The 25,158-nt window shown below is 40.2% G+C and overlaps 1 protein-coding gene across 1 annotated transcript in view; it reads left to right on the forward strand.

Moving 5' to 3' along the window:
• The window catches only part of LOC143746698 (kelch-like protein 29), a 444,346-nt gene that overhangs the window by 159,528 nt on the left and 259,660 nt on the right, over positions 1-25,158 (forward strand). The window contains exon 3 of the mRNA XM_077238693.1: positions 4,854-5,192. Coding sequence (XP_077094808.1) covers positions 4,911-5,192 — 282 coding nt within the window. The 5' untranslated portion in view covers positions 4,854-4,910. The remainder of the gene's footprint in view (positions 1-4,853; positions 5,193-25,158) is intronic.

Raw genomic sequence — 25,158 nt, forward strand, 5'->3', positions numbered from 1 at the left:
TCTGTGTAATTTATTTTCTGTTTATCGTGGATAACTGACTCTTTCATTCATTATTCCCTACTCTAGAATCTTGGAAGTCTCAAGAAAAAAAAAACTCTAGAAAGATGCCTCGATTCCAGAAAACCAGAAAAATGCGGAACTGGTATGTAAAATCTATTGCTGTGATGCTGGATTTGTGATCCTGCCACTAAACTATACCATTTGTTAGATTTTCAAATTTCTGTTTCCTCTTTCTCGCAACCAGGTTTCTCCCCAGTAATCCAGACTCCACTTCACAGAGCCAAGAGTTTGAGTACAAGTAAGTGATGTTATTTGTGAAGTTTTTTTGTCTTGGAAACTATTGCTTCTATTTGATGTCGGCATGAACCGGAAGTTACAAACGACTTTTCTCCAGTGTTGTGACGTATTTAAAAGTGAAACGGTATATTGAATGGAGGGCAGGGTTTTACTCTAGCGCTCCTCTTCTCCATCTCTGCTCATAGCACGGTTTGAGGGGAGTTGCCACGCCCTCGCACCATAGCACATGACCAGAAGAGAAGTCGTTTCGAGGGGGGAGGGAAGGGTAACGTATTTGATTAAAGATTATAAGGCTACATGAATTTTAAAAGAATAATGAAGTGCACAGATAAATCATTTATAATAAACACTACAATATTACATATAAAAATACGAATTGTAAAATCTTACTTCAAGAGCAGGTGAAACAAGTTCAACAAACAATGTTGAAGACGTTTGCTTGCACTGAGCAATTAGGCACAACTTGCAAACAGCACCTGTGGTTGTCGGTTTAATTCCCACTGGGGCTACCTGTACATGTAGTAGACCTAGATATAAAGTAAAATTTAAGATTGTATACTGCATATATTACATTCTGAATCCTTAGCCTTTCACATTTTTTATTTATTTATGAGAAGCTTCAGAGAAATGTAATTTGTAACACTTTTTTGGATTTTCAGCTTGGTGTAGGGGATAAAGCATGTTTTAGAGACATGTTCCTGAAGACCATTGTTCAAAGTAAGTTGGATATTTTTTTTAGATTTAAGTAGATGTGTATGTCCTATTGTCCTCATGCAATTCAAATTAAATGACAGATCTGTATTTTCTATATTAGCCATCCGGAAGGACCCGGCAACCCAGGATGCACTGATGAGGCGGTCCAGGTTAACGTTACGCGTTACCTGAAAGGAGCATCTGACCGTGAAGGCAGAAAAAGGCGCCGCACAGCTGAGAGGGACCCACAGCCGACCACTTAAAACTAGACTGACTACTGACACCCCAGAATCACTGACAACTGGAATCCTTTCTTTATCTTGCAGTCAGTAGAATCAAGACCCCTAAAGAAGTCAGAAGTGTCAGACTACACTCACTCACTGTGGAAATTACTTTCTTTTTTTCTTTTTCAAATAAAGCTTGTAAATCCTTGTGCCACAGGTCAGCATTGCCGTTATAATGGCCTATTCTACTCCAGAGCTTTACTATAAATTACTACCACTTATCATATTGTTAGAAATGGCTTGTAAATGTAGTTATACTTTTATTTATTTGGTATCTTGCACATTATTTGGTATCAAATATCCTCTTTACTTGTCATAATGTTTACTGGTAATTTTTTACCCTAGAGCTGTCCTTTTTATATGAACACTTATTGTAAGTGTTGTAATTTGCTTGTAAGGCTGTTTAACCAAAATTGAATTGGAAACCTGCATGTTAGTATATTGATTTATTTATTTTTCTGTTATGTTTCAGTGATCTGAAATATCTTGTTTAAATGACAGTTACTGTACTTTGAAATGTGGAATAAAAATGCCAATTGTAAATTTGTCTGGTTTGAGCAATCATTATTCTTGCTAAACTGCATGCTATAAATAAATAAAAATATATATAGCCAGAATAAGCGGCGGCAGAGCGCTCGAAAATAGCGTTTGCCTCCGGCGGGCCGCGGAAGGACGGCCTTCAATATAAAGGCGGCGGAACGGCGGTTGGCCCGCGGGCCGGCCGCTTAACGAAGGCGGTATGAAGGCGGCTGCCGCTTTTAAAAAGCGGCTGCCGCCGGCGGTGCGCCGTCCAACGTGTTTGCGATGTCGCCATTCTGACGCTTCTACTGCCGCCGGAGAACCGACGGTGGTCCGCCGACTCATTGCTATCTGGGGTGTTACACATCGTTGGAAAGTTTGGAGACTACACTTTTTCAGAATCTATGAACAACGCAAAATGCCCCAGAACCGACTTGTGTCCCTAGTTTCCGTGATCGTATATATATATATATATATATATATATATATATATATATATATATATGTATGTATGTATATATATGTATGTGTGTGTGTGTGTGTGTTTAATGTATATTTAATAGTGGTGGGCCGTTATCGGCGTTAACGTGCTGCAATAACGTGAGACTCTTATCGGGCGATAAAAAAAAATATCGCCGTTAATCTATTCACAAAGTTGGGTTGGGATCATAAAATAGCTTTTTCGAATATCGTTATATTTTCGCGCAAATCGTGCAGCAGGGTATTTTCCTGTCGTTCCTCTCATTACTTTACATGTATTCCAAGCGCTGTAGCCTATCTTTTTTATGGGCATGAGTGATGCTCAATTTACAAATGAATCAGAGATGGGTTGATTCTGTTCAAAGACTTCATCAAACAAGTTGGCAGATCTGTCTAAATCGGTTCGCGAATCAGTTCTGTTCAGTTCCTCACGCACTGAATCGTCTGAACTCTGAAGCGCGTTCAATCACACTCGACACGGAGTCGTAACAGGAAGATTTAAGAACATCAAGAGCTACAGTTTAGTCTAGTGAAAGCAAATCTGCAAATGCATCATATTTTTGCCAGCGATGAAGATCTTTATTAGTTGAACATCTTCGTAAGCTGTCTGTGAATGAATGATTCCAATGGACGATACATTCGATTTCATTTCATTCAGGTAATACATTTTACAACCAAACAGATTATTACGTCGCGATAGCACTACTAAAAAGTATGACATTATCCGTTGGACATATACATTAATTTATAGGCTACAAAATAAATAAACTACCATTGTGTACAGTTTATGAAATGAACACCCGCCATCCTGCGGTAATGTGTGTGTATTGCGCAGGGGCATAGTCACACGAATAGTTTACGTTGATTGAAACTAATTTGTTTAAAAAAGGATGAGGCTATTGCTGGTAAAGGCAAGTTCACATAAAATCATTATTACATATGACATTATTTTTTGATCTAACGAGCATCTGGTTTGGCGATTCAAAAACGGACTGTAGCTACGTCGTGCTTATTGTTTTTTTCTTCTTCCAATTAGACTAGGCTACTATGTTAAAAAAAAAAAAAAAAAAACGACGAAAACATGTTACTTGTTCAATTAATAAACAGTTTGTTTGGTGACCAATCGCTAAAGATGAAATTGGCCTCCCTTTCTGTCATTGTAATTGTGCGTTTTATTTATTTATTTTGTTTTATAAATTTTTTTGACCGATATTCGACTTCTGCTCCTCTAATGTCGAATGGCATTTTTGGCACAAATTCACATCCCTACGCGAGGCGAACTATTCTCAAAGACTTACTTTTAGTCATTATTTGGGTAGCACACATATTCTGAATTCCTTCGGCAGAATTCAAATGAGCCATTTTAATCTAGATTAATCTCACTGGAATCTTGGAATTAATCTAGATTAATCTAGATTAAAATGACACACCCTTCTGCTGTTTTTTTGTCATGTAAAAAATTAAACTAATTATATTTAAATAAAATTAAATGATATGAAAACCTTTGCACCTTCAATGTAAAAATAACAATCTATGCAATATCACTGACAACCAAAGTAACATTTCAGAGAAAAAAAGATACAAATAAAAACAGACTTCTTATATCCACTGTATGTTTATATTCACAAAGTTATACACGTTCACCAAACATGTTCATTTGTTTCTGTTAACAGCATCAGTGTGTGTCACACGTCATGGCTGGACTGATCTGTAAAGCTCTTGCTATCTATAACTCTCTAGACATTCAAACAACATGTGACCTCTTGTCTTTTGTGCCGAATTCAAAGGCAGAACCATAAAGAGTGAATCATGCAACAATGGAGATGCTGACCAGACACTGAATTCTTATGCTATGTCTGCATTCGTTCATTGCTTTTAATGGTTCCAGCCAGCTGTAAATTTTGATTAAAGGCAGCCAAATTGTATGTCAACTTATAATATGATTAATTATATGTGTTAAAAACCTTCAGAATGAAGTAACAGATTTATCTAATTTAACATTAAAGCTGTGTGATTCTAAAGACGAGATGGAGCTGCAATCATCAGTATGATAATGATGAAAGTCCTTCTTAACGTCTTAAGAAGACGTAAATTACATTTATTTATAGATAAAATCAACTGATTATTTGCATGTTGAAAATTATCACTGAAGCAAATTATAATGTATTCGATGTTTAAATACTTTCAGAATTCAACAGATTCAAAATATAAGATTAATTGCTATTGAATTACTATAAAAAATTCAGATGATTCATTCTCAATGAGTAATTTAATGAGGGCTGTCAATTGAATCTTTTATGTTGATTGTGATGAAGTGTATTTAAATGGCAATATATTTGTTTATTTCTGTATAATTGATCATAAACTGATCATTGATCTACTCTCTAGCAATCCATTGTACAACCTACTCTCATTGGAAATACTTGACTCTGGCTACATTTCTGTAAAAATTACAATTTGCTGCACTTTTCAGGTGACGTCCACAAGAGGCGCTATAAGCGATATCATTTATTGTTGATGTTTATTTGTAAAAGTAATAGTAGTTTTTTAGATATTAACATGTTTCTTCTTCTCCATTAGGTTTTCTCCAGCTCCCCGTGAGTAGAAGTGTCTCTCGTTTTCCTGATCCGCTCTGTCATGATGTCACGGTACCATCAGCATTTTGAGCGTGATTTCCGTGGCGTGTGGGAGCGGAGGGAGTGTTGCATCACCAACAGCAGCTGTGGCGGCACCGTTAATGGCTGTGTCTCCACGTCTGCCTCTTCCGTCCCCAACAGCGGCAACAACCGTCCCGGCCTCCTTCCCCTGCCCGTCATCCCCTCGCTGCTGCCCACCCCGGTCACCGGGATAACCAGCACGTCCAATAGCGAGCTGACCTGCAAGCGCTTAGCTCCCACCTGCACGACCTCCACAACAAAGGTAGGACTGAACACACCTGTGGGTGCTGTCTCATGCTGCGTTTACTCGCCGTAGTTTCATTCCAAACTGCTATCATTTTCTTTTCTTTTTTTGAAACACAATAGAGAAATGTTCAGGCTTCAATGGTAATTCACACTGCCAAGGACTATAACTGTCCATGAAAGTATCCATATGGCTCATGCAGGTTTGGTTCTGTGGTTAAGTTTGAACTATACTGTTATAGTTTTTTATTATAGTTTTTATCTTTCTGTTTTCATTTTAATTTTTTTTAGTGAAGTTTTAGTAATTTTGTTGTGTTTTTGCCATTTTTATTAGATTTATATTTTTGTTTTAAAAATGTCTATTTAGTTTTTTATTAAATAGATTAAAAAAATCTAATAAATCTTTTGTAATAAGAAGGGGAAAGTGTAGGTAAGGGGGAGGCCATATGACCAAATTCTTATTTCACAATATGAGAATTGTTATTTCACGATAACGATATGTATCACAATATCGTTTTTTTGTGTTATTTTATCTAATTTCTGTTATAAAAAAAGCAAATTACAAGCAATGGTACAATTATAATATAAAAAAGAATTAAACAAATTAAGCTTTTCAGGTACAACTTTTTTATGTTCAAAATTTACAAAATGTATACGCAAGTACATCATGAATCCATTTTCCAAACTGTGTTTTTGTCTTTTCCTGAATCACTACGGTACACCTATAATAAGTGTTTATAATCTGACTATTTTAGACTGGTACGAGTCTTACCACTGCGGAGTTGCCCAGTACCCGCTTGACTCGTCATAGACATAAACAGAGAGAAGTAGCTCCAGTTACAATGTTCTTCCTTAAGACTCATGTAGTTTTGTTCATTGTTCAACCTCTAGAGCGCCAAAAGTTATGGACTGCAGCTTTAACATGTAATTAGAATTATTACAAACATGTAATAATCAAATGTAAAAATAAAATACTGCATAGTCTTCCCTGTATGAATTAAATTTAAATGTATTCTTATTAAAGCTAAAAAAAGTTATTCAGTCAATAGTGGTGATTACATTAATGACACAGAGCAGCAGGGAGGTATATTAGGCTGCTGTCAACTCATGGATCATTATAATTCTAAACATCTGGTTTACACCCAACGGTTCACTTTCGCTTGAGACATAACCGGCTGTGTTTACATGAATATTCTACAAGATGGGCATTTTGACATGATTGCGTTAGTAATGACCATTCAAACCCAATAAGGCATGAAAGAGAACTGAATTCACGATTGTATGCTGAGAGACACGGCTTTTTGTGCATGCTCTTAACGCTATGTGTCAGTCAGCGCATGCACCGCATTGAGTTCTTTTTCACTGCTTATTGTGCTTAATAACACCTTTCAAAATCGAGCACATCACATCACGATCGCCTACTGAGAGAGGCAGCATTCAGTGCTTGTGCCAGTATGCACGAGTACCACACAGAGTTCCTTAGTTTTCATAATATATTGCGCTTCATGTATTTCATCACTCTGAAGTGTCAATAGTGCTATATATTTATAAACCGTGATATACACGATATATCAATACCTCTAACAATAGACATTTTATGTCGTGGTAACGATAAATATCGTCATACCGCCCAGCCCTAGAATGGGATTTGCATTTAGCTTTGTTTTTCCTTGTGTATGGATGGACCCCTTCAAAAGCAACTGTTGATGGTCACATCAAGTTTGAGAGCTTTGCGGCATCATTACGTGCCACATGTGTTTGTTGTTCCCACTCTCAGTGAAAAAAGAGATTAAAGTATGTGCAGTGGCTGATCTTAGGGTAAATTTTTCAGTCATCCATCATGAAAGCCCTTCAGCCACCCCCACCACCGGATCTCTACAAGCCGTCTCTGATAACGAATAGCAAGGCTGCTTATTGATCTGTGTCACGAAGAAACTCCCGCTACCTGCTTTCATATTGCTGGCAGGGTGGGGGAAAGAATAAAGCAATCTTAGATTTAGAAACGTCTACACTTGGGAAAATTTGGGGTCAAAAGCAATATGCCTGTGCATCTTTCATTCCACATTTAAAGGCTTCTTTATGTCAAAAGCTGGACATTTTATTATTATAAGTATCGGCATTTTGGCTTCACACGTTTGTTTTCAGAGTTCAGCAGTGTTATGAGCATCAAATAATTGAGTGTGCGCTGAAGTAATTTGTTTGCATATTAAGTTACGAATCTCAATGAGAAGATTGGCTTTGTGGCCTTTTTGTCTTGATCCTGCGAAGAAATTCGCTTATCTTGTGATGCAGATAAATTCTGTCAAATGATTCAAAAGGATAAATTTTGTCGCATTCAGGCTCATTAAAATGCAAAAAGTGTCGGTGAAACTACTTTAAAACTTTGCTACAAGCTAATTATATTGCAAATAAGTTAATACAGTATGGCTTTTCTGTTGGTTAAAGTATCTAATATACTACTACTAAAAAGTTATTTAATGGAGCAGTCTCTTTAAAAAAATAACAATTTGTTAGACAATATAATATTGTATAATCAGAGAAGCATTTTTTTGTTCATTCATTCATGTATTTATTTTTATTCATTTTTATTATATATTTATTTTGTATGATTAATTTTTTTTATTTAATTATTTTAAAAATGATTATCTCAAATATGGTGACTCAATTAAGTTACCATTGCTGAATTAATTCTCAATGAAACTAGAAAGCAACGATTTACATTTACGTTGGAACTGACCGACGAATTGGGGATCGCTTTGAGAGACCAATCTACTTTGAGTCTAACTAAACGAGCCAATGAACATTGGCCTGCGAGATTTGCACCTGATGCTCCGCCCCGCAGCATGGACATAAATACAGAAGCTGATGCATTGCATATTTGCCTTTAGCTTTGGAGCCGAGCGCTTCTGCTCTGCAATTCTTCTGACAGTGTGTTCTATGAGAGCCATTGTTCTTCAGGGAAGAGGACATCACACAAGGAGGAGTCCCTTAGCCTATTCCCCGATCTAGTTCCTCTTCTGTTGGCCACCAGAAAAGGGCTAATAGGGGCTACTAAGGGCTACTCCTCGGGCCCCTCACTCCTCTAGCATACTGCAAACCGTGGGAGGAGCGCGCTGGTCCTTCTCATGGAGTACCAGTCGTTTCCTTTGGGGCTCAGCTGGATCACCCGATGCCAATCACTTCATCGAGAGGTGAGCTTGAGTCCTAAGTAAAGTGCGCTGTGCACAAGCAACCTTTCGTTGTAATAAATCTTAACCTGTTAAGCTGCAAGCCCACTTTTGAAAAATCCCCAGAAATGACATACCCAAACTGAAACAGATACAGTTCATGAACCCTTTGCACTAAAAGCACAAGTATGATCTCATTTGAAAGCTGACACCTGGTAGTTTATTGTAAATGTAGAATTAATAATTGTCATAATGATTTTTTTTTAAAATAGCTTCAAAGTTTTGTAAAGTTATTAGAAATTTATTTTTATGAAAACATCTTCATGAAAATAAAATTGAAGTTGGTCCTGGATCAATCTAGAAATGCACTTCAGCTAAAGCCATATGTGTGACCATTTTATATTTAAAATCTGAAAATGATAAGTCTAAAACTCTGTATTTAGTTAAATGTTTTTCAAGATCATGTCAAATTACTTTATTTTGATTAGACTCTAAAATGCAAACTGATGTTTAGTCATCTTCTGAGTCATCTATTCAGTCTATTGTCTCTATTGTTTTGTGGTGCAAACGAGCCCCATTCAGTGTCATTCTCCCCTGCACACATTTACACCTCTCCAGAGTTATTGCTCTTATTATGCATTTCTTTTGTCTGCATTATAGCTTCTAACGACTGGCTATTCACAGGTTATTCATAGGGTTTCAAACCCTAATTTCTTTTATCAAAGTTCTCACTAAATATTTGAAACTCGTATCAAATGCACTGAAACATTTCAGTAATCATTCCTATTTAGAAAAAAACCATAAAACAATAACTGCTGGTGGCAGATGCACCTGGGCTAGCCTGCATGTTAGCTTAGCACACCATCAATACACGACCATTTATGAGATTAAAATCATGTTTGTGCTCCAAACTTACTTTATAACGCAAGCCGAGTGTTTTGAATAATCTTCTGTGATCTAATATTTGGCTTCAGATAAAAAAAATCCGACAGAAAATTTATTATTTATAGTGTTCTGCACGATGATGAAATCTATATCGATTAGCATTACATTATAAATATAATCTATTATTATGAAATACTTGGCATGGCCTGAAGAACTCAGGTAACTCAAATATCGTTGCAATCATGTTTATTGTCTTCAAAACATCTTTATCTGCATGTTACAGCGATCTCTGTCAGTTACTTTCTGTATTAGTGACGTCTGGAATGTCACATGACTATGGGTCTTCTTCATGATCCATATATGGACTATTATTGTGCATATAGCGCCCTCAGGCTATTGGTATGAATTGAAAACACAGCACATCTCAGTAAGAAGCGATCATTATTACATCGACGTATTTGGGTATAAATTCAATAAATATTATTCCTGTCTATAGAAATATGATGTGAATCTATGAGAATATATCCATATTTCTCTAAGTCTGCACATTTTTGAGCTAAAGCCCTGAGGGACGTTGTTTTGTGAATCGCTGTCATGACGACAGCACGGAGTGTTTTTTATGAATGGACCAGCTGACGATCATAATTCATATTAAAGGTATCGACTAGGGTTGGGCGGTATTTCGGTAATATCGTATACCGCGGGGTCTTAAAATAGCAACGGTATCAGTTTCAATACCGTCATTACCGGCACTTATATATAATAAATAAATATAATTTATTCAATGCCTAAAAATGCTTATGTAGTTGTCATCAAGTGACAGTGTGGAGGAGAGAGAGAGAGAGAGAAGGGAGAGGCGGTAAATACTGACTAGGCAATTTGTAAATGTTGCAATAAAAAAGGTGACCGCAAGAGATGGAAACACCTCTAACCTAATGTCGCATCTCCGAAACAACCACCCACTCAGTGCTGCGAGGATGCATTTTGCCCCGAGTTCATTAAATAAGCCCATTCGTTTATATTTGTTAAAATATTATATTGTTATTTTTTTTTTACGTTGATAATGAAAACTGAACAGCACGAGTAAGATGGGATGCATCGGGAGTCAGTCATTGACCACTTAATTAAGGTTCATTTTGTAAAAGGCCTTTCTTTAAAGTGAATTTCGTTTTGTATAAATTGTATCCTAATTTTAATATTTTTTTTTTTTATCAACCAATAATAAATAAGAATCAAATATAGCAGACAACATAATCATGACATGATCGTGCGCTGGCGCGCCGCGGTCACTTGCATTGAAATCTCATCATAAATTAACCGAAACTCAGTGTATGTCTCACAGACATGAAAGATATCTAAATAAAGCTTGAAATTTCATTAAACGAAACAATTCAAAATGAAAAGAAATTGGCCACTCGCTGATTATTTAATCCATGATGTGCATTTCTCTCTATGCGCGTTCTATACGGAAATGGCGATCATCAAATTAAACGAAACTATTCCAAACGAAAAGAAATCGGCTAGCCTACTCTCTGATTATTTAATCCATGATGTGCATTTCTCTCTATCGTTCACTATGGAGATGGCGATTCGTCAATTTCTTTAAACGAAACAATTCAAAAGGAAAAGAAATATAGGCAGCATACTCTCGGATTAATCCAGGATGTGCATTTCTCTCTATACGCGCGTTCACTACGGAGATATCAATCATCAATTTCTTTAAACGAAACAATTCAAAACAAAAAGAAAAAGGCTAGCCTATACCTTCTGATTATGTAATCCATGATTTGCATTTCTCTCTATATATGCGCGTCCACTAGGAGATGGCGATCGTCAACTTAATCTTTGCAGCACTGACAGAAAAGTTGTATTAATAAAAATCAATGGACGCGTGTCACCGGATTTACAAATGCACTTCTGGCTTGTTGCTTGTTAATTTAATTTAAATGAATTAATAAAATGAATACAATTGTCATAATTAAAATAATTAAATATTATTAATTGTCCCATTTTTGCTCATTTATAAATAGTATTTATATCTACCACCCCCTGAGCACCTGGGTTAAACAATTATTTGGCGCCACCATATTATAACGGCCCACGTATTAAAAATAGTCGAGTCTAAATAGGGCTCCGGCTCATATTACATTTAATGCCGTCAACAGGGATCAGACACAACGTGCACGGGTTGGCCTTGATTTTTTTTTGTGTGTTTTTTATGCCCGATCTGGTATTCAGTTTCTGAACGGTGTAGACACAAGCCAACAGTTTGGTGACGCTGTCTGAGCCTTATGTCATAATTTTTAATTAGTCACGGTAATACCGTATACCCCGGTAAAATAGGGAGGAGGTTTGACGGTATCAAAATTTGGATACCGCCCAAGCCTAGTATCGACTCATTTTTTCATTTCATAACTCCTGACACAAATTAAGACATAACTGTCACTTATGTTGTAATGTTGTACAAAAATGTTGTAATGCAAGATTTCGTTTAAGAATGAATTAATCTATGCCTCTACGTTCCCGTTTTTTTGAGAACTTGTGAAATAATAAAGTAATGACACCTCCAGTATGCTTTGTCGGCACACAAAGCTGCAATTGTGGGGCATGTTCTGGGAACCATATTTCAATAATAACACATCGGAAAATGTTGTAATGCAAGATTTCGTTTAAGAATGAATAAATCTATGCCTCTACGTTCCCGTTTTTTTGAGAACTTCTGAAATACTAAAGTAATGACACCTCCAGTTTGCTTCGTCGGCACACAAGGTTGCAATGGTGGGGCATGTTCTGGGTACCATATTTCAATAATAACACATCAGAAAATGTTGTAATGCGAGATTTCGTTTAAGAATGAATTAATCTATGCCTCTACGTTCCCGTTTTTTTTAGAACTTCTGAAATTCTAAAGTAATGACACCTCAAGTATGCTTCGTCGGCACATAAAGTTGCAATGGTGGGGCATGTTCTGGGTACCATATTTCAATAATAACACATCAGGAAATGTTGTAATGCAAGATTTCGTTTAAGAATGAATTAATCTATGCCTCTACGTTCCCGTTTTTTTGAGAACTTGTGAAATAATAAAGTAATGACAACTCCAGTATGCTTTGTCGGCACACAAAGCTGCAATGGTGGGTCATGTTCTGGGAACCATATTTCAACAATAACACATCAGAAAATGTTGTAATGCAAGATTTTGTTTAAGAATGAATTAATCTATGCCTCTACGTGTCACACTACTGCAAGGATGAAGACAGAGAGAATGGCGTTAACAGGTTTTATTTTAGACACTGTATGCAACTCCTGAATACAGGAATGAGCTTCGAGATCCACACAGGGAACACAGGGAGAAGACTTGAACTTGAGTCCGTCTTGTAGATACTGGAAATAGCTGACCACTGGAATCCTGATTGAGATCCGCGAATTCCACTGTAGAACACAGAGAGGCGGTTTGGAGAATCCCGGGGAACCACCGCACACAGAGGCTGCTTGGAATATACACACACACTGGGAGGTTAGTGTAGAAGGACAATACTTGCGTAGATATATTGAGGATACTGGAACCAGACCGAAGGGTTTAGGAACCGGAGACTCACTGGCATCGAAAGACGAGACCTGACAATGAGCTGTAGACTGACTGGGGTTTATATGCACAGCTGGCGTAGTGATTGAAGTGATGAGGGTGCAGGTGAGGTGAATCAGAATTCCGGTGATTGCGATCGGGACCAGGTGTGTTGGGTTGAAGCTGGCTGGGGTGTGTCGTTGGGTGAATCCGTGACAGTACCCCCCCCCCCCCCCCTCCACGGCCAGCTCCTGAGGGCCGTAGACCCCGACGACGAGGGCGACCTCGTGGACGGGGGCCTGGACGATCCGGGTGGTCACGGTGGAAGTCCTGGAGGAGCGTGGGGTCCAAGATGTTGTCCCGATGGACCCAACAGTGTTCCTCAGGTCCAAACCCCTCCCAGTCCACGAGGTACTGCAGCTGGCCCCCCCCGTCGTCGAGAATCCAAGATGGTGCGGACCTGGTATACGGCTTCGTCTGTGGGGTCCACTGGAGGAGGAGGGGGTACTTCGCCAGCTTCAGCTTCTGTGGAAGGGGAAGAGAGAGGTGCAGTGTAGGGTTTTAATAAGGAAACATGGAAGGTGGGTGCAATCCGGTAGTGATGGGGTAGTGCAAGTCGATACGTGACGTCATTGACCTGCCTCAGCACCGCGAATGGACCTATGAACCTGGGACTCAGTTTATGGGAGGGCAGTCGGAGGCGAATATCCCTGGTGGAGAGCCACACCAGCTGACCAGGAGTGTAGTGGGGTGTGGGTCCTCGACGTACATCGGCCTGTTCTTGGAACCTCCGTACAGCCCCTTGTAGGTGGACGTGGGCTGAGTCCCAGACCCTCTCACTCTCGGTGAACCAGTGCTGGACCGCTGGAACGTCCGATGGTTCGCCTGTCCATGGGAACAGAGGTGGTTGGTATCCCAGAACGCATTGGAACGGCGTCAAGCCTGTAGATGTTTGGCGTAGAGAGTTCTGGGCATACTCTGCCCATGGGAGGTACTGGTCCCAGCGGTCCTGTGCGTCATGGCAGTAGGTTCTCAGGTATCTCCCGATCTCCTGGATCTTACGCTCCGCTTGGCCGTTGGATTGAGGGTGGTACCCCGACGTAGGGCTGACCGATACTCCTAGAAGCTTAAAGAACGATTTCCAGACTCTTGATATGAACTGTGGTCCCCGATCCGATACTATGTCCTCTGGGATTCCGAAGTGGCGGAAAATCTCGGTGAATAACATCTCTGCTGTCTTGAAGGCTGTGGGGAGTCCGGAGAGGGATATCAATTTACAGGACTTGGAAAATCTGTCAACGACCACTAGAATGCAGGTCTTGGAGTTGGACGATGGTAGATCGGTAACAAAATCCACGGCGAGATGGGACCAGGGTCTGTTCGGAATTGGTAGGGGCATGAGCTTCCCTTCTGGGAGACGTCGAGGTACCTTGGCCATAGCACAAGCGGTGCACCCCTGCACGTATCGGGAGATATCCTGGGCCATGCCGGGCCACCAGTAGCGCTGTTGGAGAAGTGAGAGGGTTTGTTGGCTGCCTGGGTGTCCAGAGCCCGGAGAGGTGTGTACAGAGTCCATGAGGTGAAGGCGGAAGTTGGTAGGTACGAAAACCCTCCCCTCAGGACCCCCCGGCGGAGCAGGTTCGGTAAGGGTGGCGTCGGCAATGAGTTTGTCGATGTTCCACTGGATGGGACTGACAAACATGGCTGGAGGGAGTATGGTTTCGTTGATTTCTGTGGAGGTTTCGGATTGATGGAGGCGTGATAGAGCGTCTGCTTTGAGATTCTTGGAACCCGGGCGGTAGGTAACTGTGAAATTAAAGCGTGTGAAAAAGAGAGCCCACCGAGCCTGGCGAGGATTTAATCTTCTGGCCTCCTGGAGATACTCAAGGTTGCGGTGGTCTGTAATTACTTGAAATGGGTGGTTGGCTCCCTCCAACCAGTGTCTCCACTCCTCTAAAGCTAATTTAACAGCCAAGAGTTCTCGATTACCGACATCATAATTCTGCTCTGCCGGGGACATCTTGCGTGAAAAGAAGGCGCATGGATGGAGTCGTGGAGGGGTCCCCTGCAGCTGTGACAGAACAGCTCGAACTCCGTTGGTGGACGCATCCACTTCCACTATGAACGGGAGATCAGGGTTGGGATGACACAGGGTAGGAGCAGAACAGAAGGCTTTCTTCAAACCCTCAAAGGCCTCGGAAGCTTCAGCAGACCAGGTTAACCGTGTGGTACCCTTCTTCAGCATGGAAGTTACTGGAGCGCAGATCTTACTATAATCGCGGATGAACCGACGATAGAAATTGGCAAAGCCAAGAAAAAGTTGCAGCTCCTTCAGGGACTGGGGTTTAGGCCAGTTGATCACCGCTTCTACCTTATTTAGATCCATAGAAATGCCGTCCGGCTGAATCACGTACCCCAGGAAGTGCATGGATTCTTGATGGAACTCGCATTTTTCTAACTTCAGGTACAGTTGGTACTCACGGAGGCGTTTAAGGACTTGCTTCACCTGTAGTACATGTTCATCGAGTTTGGAGGAGTAGATTAGGATGTCATCAATGTAGATGACCACAAACCGATGGAGCATGTCTCGGAATATCTCGTTCATGAAGCCCTGGAAGACTGCTGGACTATTCGACAGCCCGAACGGCATAACCCGATATTCATAGTGCCCAGCAGGAGTGATAAAGGCAGTCTTCCACTCATCGCCTTCACGTACACGAACCAGGTTGTAAGCACTTCTCAAATCGAGTTTGGTGAAGACCCATGCTGAACGTAGCTGTTCCAGAGCCGAAGGTACCAAGGGCAGTGGATATCTGTACTTGATGGTAGAAGCATTAAGGATGCGGTAATCAATGCATGGGCGCAGTCCTCCGTCCTTTTTCCCGACGAAGAAGAAGCTCAAGGCGGCAGGGGACGTAGAAGGTCGAATGTATCCTTGGCGTAAGGCTTCCTCCACATACTCCTCCATGGCCTTCTGCTCCGGGGTGGACAACGGGTAGATCTTCCCATGCGGTAGAGTGGCCCCAGGCAGCAGGTCAATAGCACAGTCCCATGGCCGGTGAGGTGGTAGAGTGGTGGCGAGTTGTTTACTAAACACGTCCTGGAAGGCCCGGTATTCCGGAGGGATCTGGTGGGAAGACTCGGTGACTGGACTTTCGACGGAGGTTGAACCCAGGACTGCTGAGACCGCGGATATGGCGGATGAGGATTGTTTCTTGACAGGACGTAGACAATGCTTTTTACAGTGATCACTCCAACGACTTACTTCTCCAGAAGTCCAGCAGATGTCAGGCGAGTGTTGAGTAAGCCACGGGCGTCCCAGGACGATATCTGCAGTGGAGCCCCCAGTACCAGTAAAGAGCATCTTTCTTGGTGAAGACAACCGATGGACAGGTGTAATTCGGGACTGCAGTGCTGAATACTTCTTTTACAAAGGGGTTTTCCAAGGATGGAGTGTATATTCAGTGGTTGATTTAATCGTCGACGGGGGGTTTGCAAACGATTGAGTAGAGAAGCTGAAATTAAGTTCCCCGCCGCGCCGGAGTCAATCAGAGATTTCGCTGGAATAGAGTGTTTCAGATATGTTATTAAGACTGGAGTTTGTTTTAGGTTTAACACTGGAAATGGTAGATCTACAGTACTCACCGCCGAACGGCTGGGACGGAAGGGACATTCGACACGATAATGTCCAGAAGCACCACAGTAGAGACATAGATTATTAGTTCGACGTCGGTTACGTTCAGATGTAGTTAAACGTCCTGTATCGACTTCCATTGGCTCGGGTACTGGAGGGCTTAAGGACGAGGAGATACGAGTACGAGCAGGGAGATTAGACAAACATGCAGTGCGACGTTGGTCTATGAGGATCGAGTGTTGGATGAGTTTTTCAATCCCAATGGTGTCATCATAGATGGCCAATTGTAGCCCGACATCTGGGTTGAGTCCTTGACGATAAGCGCTCATAAAAGCGATTTCGTTCCATCCGCTGCTTGCCGTGATCGTCCGAAACTTCAAAGCGTATTCTGAAACAGAGGAGGTGCCTTGTCGTAGGCGAAGCAGCTGATCATGAACGGAGATGGCACTAGAAGTTTGAGCGAATACAGTGTGAAAATGTTCAAAGAATCCATTTAAAGTCTGTAATGCGGGTGCATTGGATTCCCAGAGAGCTTGAGCCCAGTTTAATGCGCGACCCAAGAGCAGAGAAATTATAAAAGCAATTTTGGCTCTTTCTGAAATAAACTGAGCAGCGTTTACCTCCAAGTAAAGTTTGCATTGAAGAAGAAATCTGTTGCAATCCTCACCGCCTGCATATGAAGCTGGTTTGGCCATGGGACTTACTGAGGCAGGTCGGTAGTTCTGAAGAGCGTGACGGAATTCAATGAGGGTTTCTTGAAGTGATTGTTGCGGAGCGACGGCTGCATTAGCAGAGGCATCCATCAGCAGCTGGGGTGCGGCGGCACCCCGAGGGGCTTCGGTGGATGCAGCGTGGATCTCAGAAGCAGAGGAAGCTTGCATGGTGTGTGGTCAGGTCTTCTGTCACACTACTGCAAGGATGAAGACACAGAATATGGCGTTAACAGGTTTTATTTTAGACACTGTATGCAACTCCTGAATACAGGAATGAGCTTCGAGATCCACACAGGGAACACAGGGAGAAGACTTGAACTTGAGTCCGTCATGTAGATACTGGAAATAGCTGACCACTGGAATCCTGATTGAGATCCGCGAATTCCACTGTAGAACACAGAGAGGCGGTTTGGAGAATCCCGGGGAACCACCGCACACAGAGGCTGCTTGGAATATACACACACACTGGGAGGTTAGTGTAGAAGGACAATACTTGCGTAGATATATTGAGGATACTGGAACCAGACCGAAGGGTTTAGGAACCGGAGAGTCACTGGCATCGAAAGACGAGACCTGACAATGAGCTGTAGACTGACTGGGGTTTATATGCAGAGCTGGCGTGGTGAGTGAAGTGATGAGGGTGCAGGTGAGGTGAATCAGAATTCTGGTGATTGCGATCGGGACCAGGTGTGTTGGGTTGAAGCTGGCTGGGGTGTGTCGTTGGGTGAATCCGTGACACTACGTTCCCGTTTTTTTGAGAACTTGTGAAATACTAAAGTAATGACACCTCCAGTATGCTTCGTCGGCACATAAAGTTGCAATGGTGGGGCATGTTCTGGGTACCATATTTCAATAATAACACACCAGAAAATGTTGTAATGCAAGATTTCATTTAGGAATGAATTAATCTATGCCTCTACGTTCCCGTTTTTTTGAGAACTTGTGAAATACTAAAGTAATGACACCTCCAGTTTGCTTCGTCGGCACACAAAGTTGCAATGGTGGGGCATGTTCTGGGTACCATATTTCAACAATAACACATCAGAAAATGTTGTAATGCAAGATTTCGTTTAAGAATGAATTAATCTATGCCTCTATGTTCCCGTTTTTTTGAGAACTTGTGAAATAATAAAGTAATGACACCTCCAGTATGCTTTGTCGGCACACAAAGCTGCAATTGTGGGGCATTTTTCTGGGAACCATATTTCAATAATAACACATCGGAAAATGTTGTAATGCAAGATTTCGTTTAAGAATGAATTAATCTATGCCTCTACATTCCCGTTTTTTTGAGAACTTCTGAAATACTAAAGTAATGACACCTCCAGTTTGCTTCGTCGGCACACAAAGTTGCAATGGTGGGGCATGTTCTGGGTACCATATTTCAATAATAACACATCAGAAAATGTTGTAATGCAAGATTTCGTTTAAGAATGAATTAATCTATGCCTCTACGTTCCCGTTTTTTTGAGAACTTCTGAAATAATAAAGTAATGACACCTCCAGTATGCTTCGTCGGCACATAAAGTTGCAATGGTGGGGCATGTTCTGGGTACCATATTTCGATAATAACACATCAGGAAATGTTGTAATGCAAGATTTCGTTTAAAAATGAATTAATCTATGCCTCTACGTTCCCGTTTTTTTGAGAACTTGTGAAATACTAAAGTAATGACACCTCCAGTATGCTTCGTTGGCACAAAGTTGCAATGGTGGGGCATGTTCTGGGTACCATATTTCAATAATAACACATCAGAAAATGTTGTAATGCAAGATTTTGTTTAAGAATGAATTAATCTATGCCTCTACGTTCCCGTTTTTTTGAGAACTTGTGAAATACTAAAGTAATGACACCTCCAGTTTGCTTCGTCGGCACACAAAGTTGCAATTGTGGGGCATGTTCTGGGTACCATATTTCAATAATAACACATCAGAAAATGTTGTAACACAAGATTTTATTTAAGAATGAATTAATCTATGCCTCTACGTTCCCGTTTTTTGAGAACTTGTGAAATAATAAAGTAATGACACCTCCAGTATGCTTTGTCGGCATACAAAGCTGCAATTGTGGGGCATGTTCTGGGAACCATATTTCAATAATAACACATCAGAAAATGTTGTTATGCAAGATTTCATTAAGAATGAATTAATCTATGCCTCTACGTTCCCGTTTTTTTGAGAACTTGTGAAATACTAAAGTAATGACACCTCCAGTTTGCTTCGCCGGCACAAAGTTGCAATGGTGGGGCATGTTCTGGGTACCATATTTCAATAATAACACATCAGAAAATGTTGTAATGCAAGATTTCGTTTAAGAATGAATTAATCTATGCCTCTACGTTCCCGTTTTTTTGAGAACTTCTGAAATACTAAAGTAATGACACCTCCAGTTTGCTTCGTCGGCACACAAAGTTGCAATGGTGGGGCATGTTCTGGGTACCATATTTCAATAATAACACATCAGAAAATGTTGTAATGCAAGATTTCGTTTAAGAATGAATTAATCTATGCCTCTACGTTCCCGTTTTTTTGAGAACTTGTGAAATACTAAAGTAATGACACCTCCAGTTTGCTTCGTCGGCACACAAAGTTGCAATGGTGGGGCATGTTCTGGGTACCATGTTTCAACAATAACACATCAGAAAATGTTGTAATGCAAGATTTCGTTTAAGAATGAATTAATCTATGCCTCTACGTTCCCGTTTTTTTGAGAACTTGTGAAATAATAAAGTAATGACACCTCAAGTATGCTTTGTCGGCACACAAAGCTGCAATTGTGGGGCATGTTCTGGGAACCATATTTCAATAATAACACATTGGAAAATGTTGTAATGCAAGATTTCGTTTAAGAATGAATTAATCTATGCCTCTACGTTCCCGTTTTTTTGAGAACTTCTGAAATACTAAAGTAATGACACCTCCAGTTTGCTTCGTCGGCACACAAAGTTGCAATGGTGGGGCATGTTCTGGGTACCATATTTCAATAATGACACATCAGAAAATGTTGTAATGCAAGATTTCGTTTAAGAATGAATTAATCTATGCCTCTACGTTCCCGTTTTTTTGAGAACTTCTGAAATTCTAAAGTAATGACACCTCCAGTATGCTTCGTAGGCACATAAAGTTGCAATAGTGGGGCATGTTCTGGGTACCATATTTCAATAATAACACATCAGGAAATGTTGTAATGCAAGATTTCGTTTAAGAATGAATTAATCTATGCCTCTACGTTCCCGTTTTTTTGAGAACTTGTGAAATACTAAAGTAATGACACCTCCAGTTTGCTTCGTCGGCACACAAAGTTGCAATGGTGGGGCATGTTCTGGGTACCATATTTCAACAATAACATCAGAAAATGTTGTAATGCAAGATTTCGTTTAAGAATGAATTAATCTATGCCTCTACGTTCCCGTTTTTTTGAGAACTTGTGAAATACTAAAGTAATGACACCTCCAGTTTGCTTCGTCGGCACACAAGGCCGCAAGATTTCATTTAAGAATGAATTAATTTATGCCTCTACGTTCCCGTTTTTTTGATAGCTTGTGAAATACTAAAGTAATGACACCTTCAGTTTGCTTCGTCGGCACACAAAATTGCAATGGTGGGGCATGTTCTGGGTACCATATTTCAATAATAACACATCAGAAAATGTTGTAATGCAAGATTTCGTTTAAGAATGAATTAATCTATGCCTCTACGTTCCCGTTTTTTTGAGAACTTGTGAAATACTAAAGTAATGACACCTCCAGTATGCTTTGTCCAGTACACACACACACACACACACACACACACACACACACACACACACACACACACACACACACACACACACACACACACACACACACACACACACACACACACATGTATATGTATAAATATATATATATATATAGATAGATAGATAGATAGATAGATACGTACATACCTATATACATACACACACATATATATATATATATATATATATATATATATATATATATATATAGATAGATAGATAGATAGATAGATAGATAGATACATACATAACTATATCCATATAAATATATATATATACACTATATATATATATATATATATATATATATATATATATATATATATATATATATATATATATATATATATATATATATTTGTTAGACTGGAGTAATGGATAACTTCTAATAAAGAACAGAAATTACATTGGAAACATAATGTCACGTTTCTCCATACTTTAAAAACAACATTTAGTAATTACAAAATAATAATATACCATATAGCTTACACCATTTATAGAGGCAGAAAAGATAATCTTTTCAGGAATAGGCTATTTATTTTCACTGTTAAATGAAAATCACTGTTAAATGAAAAATGCTGCCCGATCCTCAGGCTTGTAATTCACTTACAACTGTTTCTTTAAGAAATACGGCCAAAAGCACCGAGAGGGAGGGGTTAACAACCGTCCAACATTTTTAAGGTGGAACGAATAGTTAGACGAATAAGGAGCTTGCTAAAAAGGAGTTGGAGACGGCCTCGTCAGTCAGTCATGATCTTAATGAAGAGCCGCACGCTGCTTTGCCAGAGGAATAATCGGAATCGGAATATTTTTTTTATGTTTAAATGTTGAATGTTTTTATTGTTTCAGCATGTTTATCAATCTCCCATTTCTGTCAATATAGTCATTGCACGCTATAAGCTTAAAACCAGATGATCGATGTGACTTTAACACGATCAACCCAGTTATTTTTGTATGATCAACTCTGGAAGTATTCCTTCGTTCAAAAAAATTAATTTGATCTAATTACTGGAGATTGAAATTAAAGTGAGTGAGTGAAAGCAATTGGGACATTGATTAATTTGTATCATCTTTACTCTTAATCTGGTGTCGTGCCACAGACCTAATTTATGCAGGAAACAGGAATCCGATCGGTTATCCAGATACAGAGGCTACTTAATGTGAACAAATATAAACGCACAATGTCCTGATTGTCTAATGATCCGATCTGCTTGATCGGATCACGGTGATCGCATGTTAATGCCAAGTGTAAATGCAGCCTATAAGTTTCTCAGAATACAATAGTGGTCAAATACTGAATCTTGAGAATCTTAACCTCTGATTCCTTTATTCATCTGTTTTCGGAAAGCCAAACAAAGCAATTTTGCTTTCGCTCACACTGCGTCTCCGTGACATGATGACAACACTACAATTCACTGCCTTGTCTTCTTTCTTTGCGTATGCCTTAGGTGGGACAGAATTCTAATATTTCACATTGTGACATAGGCGTTTGAGGAATTCATATCTGGACTTCAATTAAGGTGTTTTAGGCAGGTGTAAAGAGTTAGCTCAAAGAGGAAATTTTAATAACCAATCATATTTGTTATGATTGATGATGAATATTTGGGTCAGATAATTGGATTAACTTGATGTAGCTAAATTAATATTACAATCAATGAATCAGTTTGTCCAAACAAACTCTTTTGATTATTCATTTATTCTACGAAAAGGGTATCTTTCATGGCCACAGAAAAATAATTATTTCTTAGCATGTACAGTGCTTAGAGCATGTAACAAGATCAAGATTGTAAAATAAACTTTTTTTGTAAGCAGAGAATCAGAACCAAATACATATTGTGTACAAGTTTTATTTACTAAGTCATGAACACATAACTAACATACAAACAATTACACAGACATTGGGTAGATGGTTAAGGTGACAGAATTAAACCAGAAGCAGGAAATGGAACCATGGAAAAGATCCATTTAATTATAAAAAGAACCATCAGCTTTATCATTTTCAGAGTACCTCATTAAATGTACTTGCATGGCTTTTGCAGCGGACACATTTTTTGAAGATCTTGGAAAATGATGTTGCTGTTTCCTTTGAATGTCATACATTGAAGTTGGAATCGTTTTCTTCTCCGGTGGATGAAGAAGATATTATGAACTTGCATGGGTAGTTTGACTCTGTTCTGGATGAAGGTTTTCTCTCTCTCCATGAGCACATGGCTGAGCACATGCAGATTGTGAGCTGCCAGCCCTGGGCCGGAGAGGCCACGCAGGCAACCAATGAGTGAGAAATTCGGAAGAGTTGGTTGCCCATTCAGTGATGGTAAATTTGAAGTTTTCTTCTGAGTTGGCTTAAAGAAAATACAGTCTGATTCTGTTGGGAGAGTGAAGGCATAGCAGGCTGTGGTGAGGGAAGGGCTTGTGGAGGTGCAATTTAAAGCCTGAGAAAGGTCCCACCTCTCAGGGTTGACTCGACCAATAAGACAGGTGGAGTTTACAAGCGGGAGAATTTGCATGTACAACTGGATTGGTTGCTGATGAAGAAACTATGAAAGATTATTGTAATACTAATATGTTGTGTGTTATCGACATATCATGTACACAGTCATTTCGAGCTTCAAAGTACCAATTTATAGAGACCAAACATGGTATAGGTGGGGTTACATTGACTGTTGGTTCTATCATAAAATACACAGTATCAAAAATAAAAATTAATAGAATTAAAAGACATTACACAAAACTTTTATTACAAAAAATTTTCTGGGGTGCATGTTTATTTATAGATCCGTTTGTCTATGATTAATGCAGCAAAGTTTGTTTTAAAGTCTGTTTCTGTCTTCTCTGTCTGGACCATGTGATCACAATTTAACAACAGTAAAACCAACTTATCTGATCGTAGTCATACGATCTAACCAAAGACTAGGGTTGGGTATCGGTTGGGTTTTATCCGATACTAGTACCTACTCTGTATCACCCTCATGTTTTTCCAACTCCGTAAGACCTTCGTTCATCTTCGGAACATGAATTAAGATATTTTTGATTAAATATGAGAAGGGATCGGCACTTACTTGCAGCAAAAAGTATTCTCGTCGCTTGATAAACTTAAGATTGGGCCACTGTATTTACTTGGACTATTTTAACGATATCTTTAATAGCTTTTCGGGGCTGGCAAGTGTCCATCCCTTAGAAGCCTATGGATGAGTTGATTGAGATCGCATAAGAGCATTACAATAATCTAAATAAATTTGTCTGCATTTTTAATTGAGAGCATATGACGTAATTTAGATATATTTTTAAGATGAAAAAAATACGGTTTTACAGATACTAGATACTTGACTTTCAAATGAAAGATTGGTATCAAAGAGCACACCCAGATTCCTAACCGACGACAAGGACTTGACACAGCAGCCATCAAGTGTTAGACAGTATTCTAGGTTCTCTTACGAGAGGTTCTCTCGTATTGCGTAAGCTAGCTTACACTACGGGTAAAGCCACCACCTAGATATTGAGGGCTTTGCGCCCTCACGCGTCATAGCCCGCCAAAATGGGGGTGGCTGAGCGTATAAAAGCCAGGCTCGTAGGTTGCCTCACTGATTTCATCATCTTCAGCGAAGCTCTCCGCATCGCTGGACTCTGAGAGAAGCCGCCGCTGTTGAAACCAAGCAGAGGAAAGAGCCTGAGGAAGACCGTCATGTTCGCCGCCTTCAGCCTTGCGCGCCTGCTACGCCATCCGACTACGAATATCCTTTAATGCCATTGCGTTCTGTGTTCTTTCTAAAAGAGCGCGAGGCGTTTTTCAAAAAATGCCTCGCATTTCCTGTGGTTCGTACAGAGCCCCGCCCAGCGCCGGAGACCGCTATGTGCTCGACGCTCTCTGCCTGGGCACGCAACATGGGAAGCGCTTCCGCAGTCGACCCTGCGGGCTCGACTCGAGGCCCTTCGCTGAAAATACTGTCACCCCGGAGACCGCAGGATTACGTTACATCCCGCCAGCTTCTCTCTCTCCTGCTTCCACGCTCACGCTTACTAATAAACGCCCGGCGTTGCTCGCGCATCACAAAGTTATCTCAAACGTTCCCCGCTCAAGCAGTCGGGACGTCACATGTGAAACAGCCAGCCATGGCTGTCAGCGAGCCGGCGTATTCAAGCAAGGAGGACGCGCGCGCCGCGCCCATACTTCCGGTTCAGTTTTCCGAGCCCACGAAGTGTGGTGATCGGAACCTGGAGGCTATTCTACCCGTGGATATGA

The sequence above is a fragment of the Siphateles boraxobius genome, unplaced genomic scaffold (assembly GCF_051911475.1).
Source record: "Siphateles boraxobius isolate OS27281-9 unplaced genomic scaffold, OSU_SipBor_1 22, whole genome shotgun sequence".
Classification (NCBI taxonomy): Eukaryota; Metazoa; Chordata; class Actinopteri; order Cypriniformes; family Leuciscidae; genus Siphateles; species Siphateles boraxobius.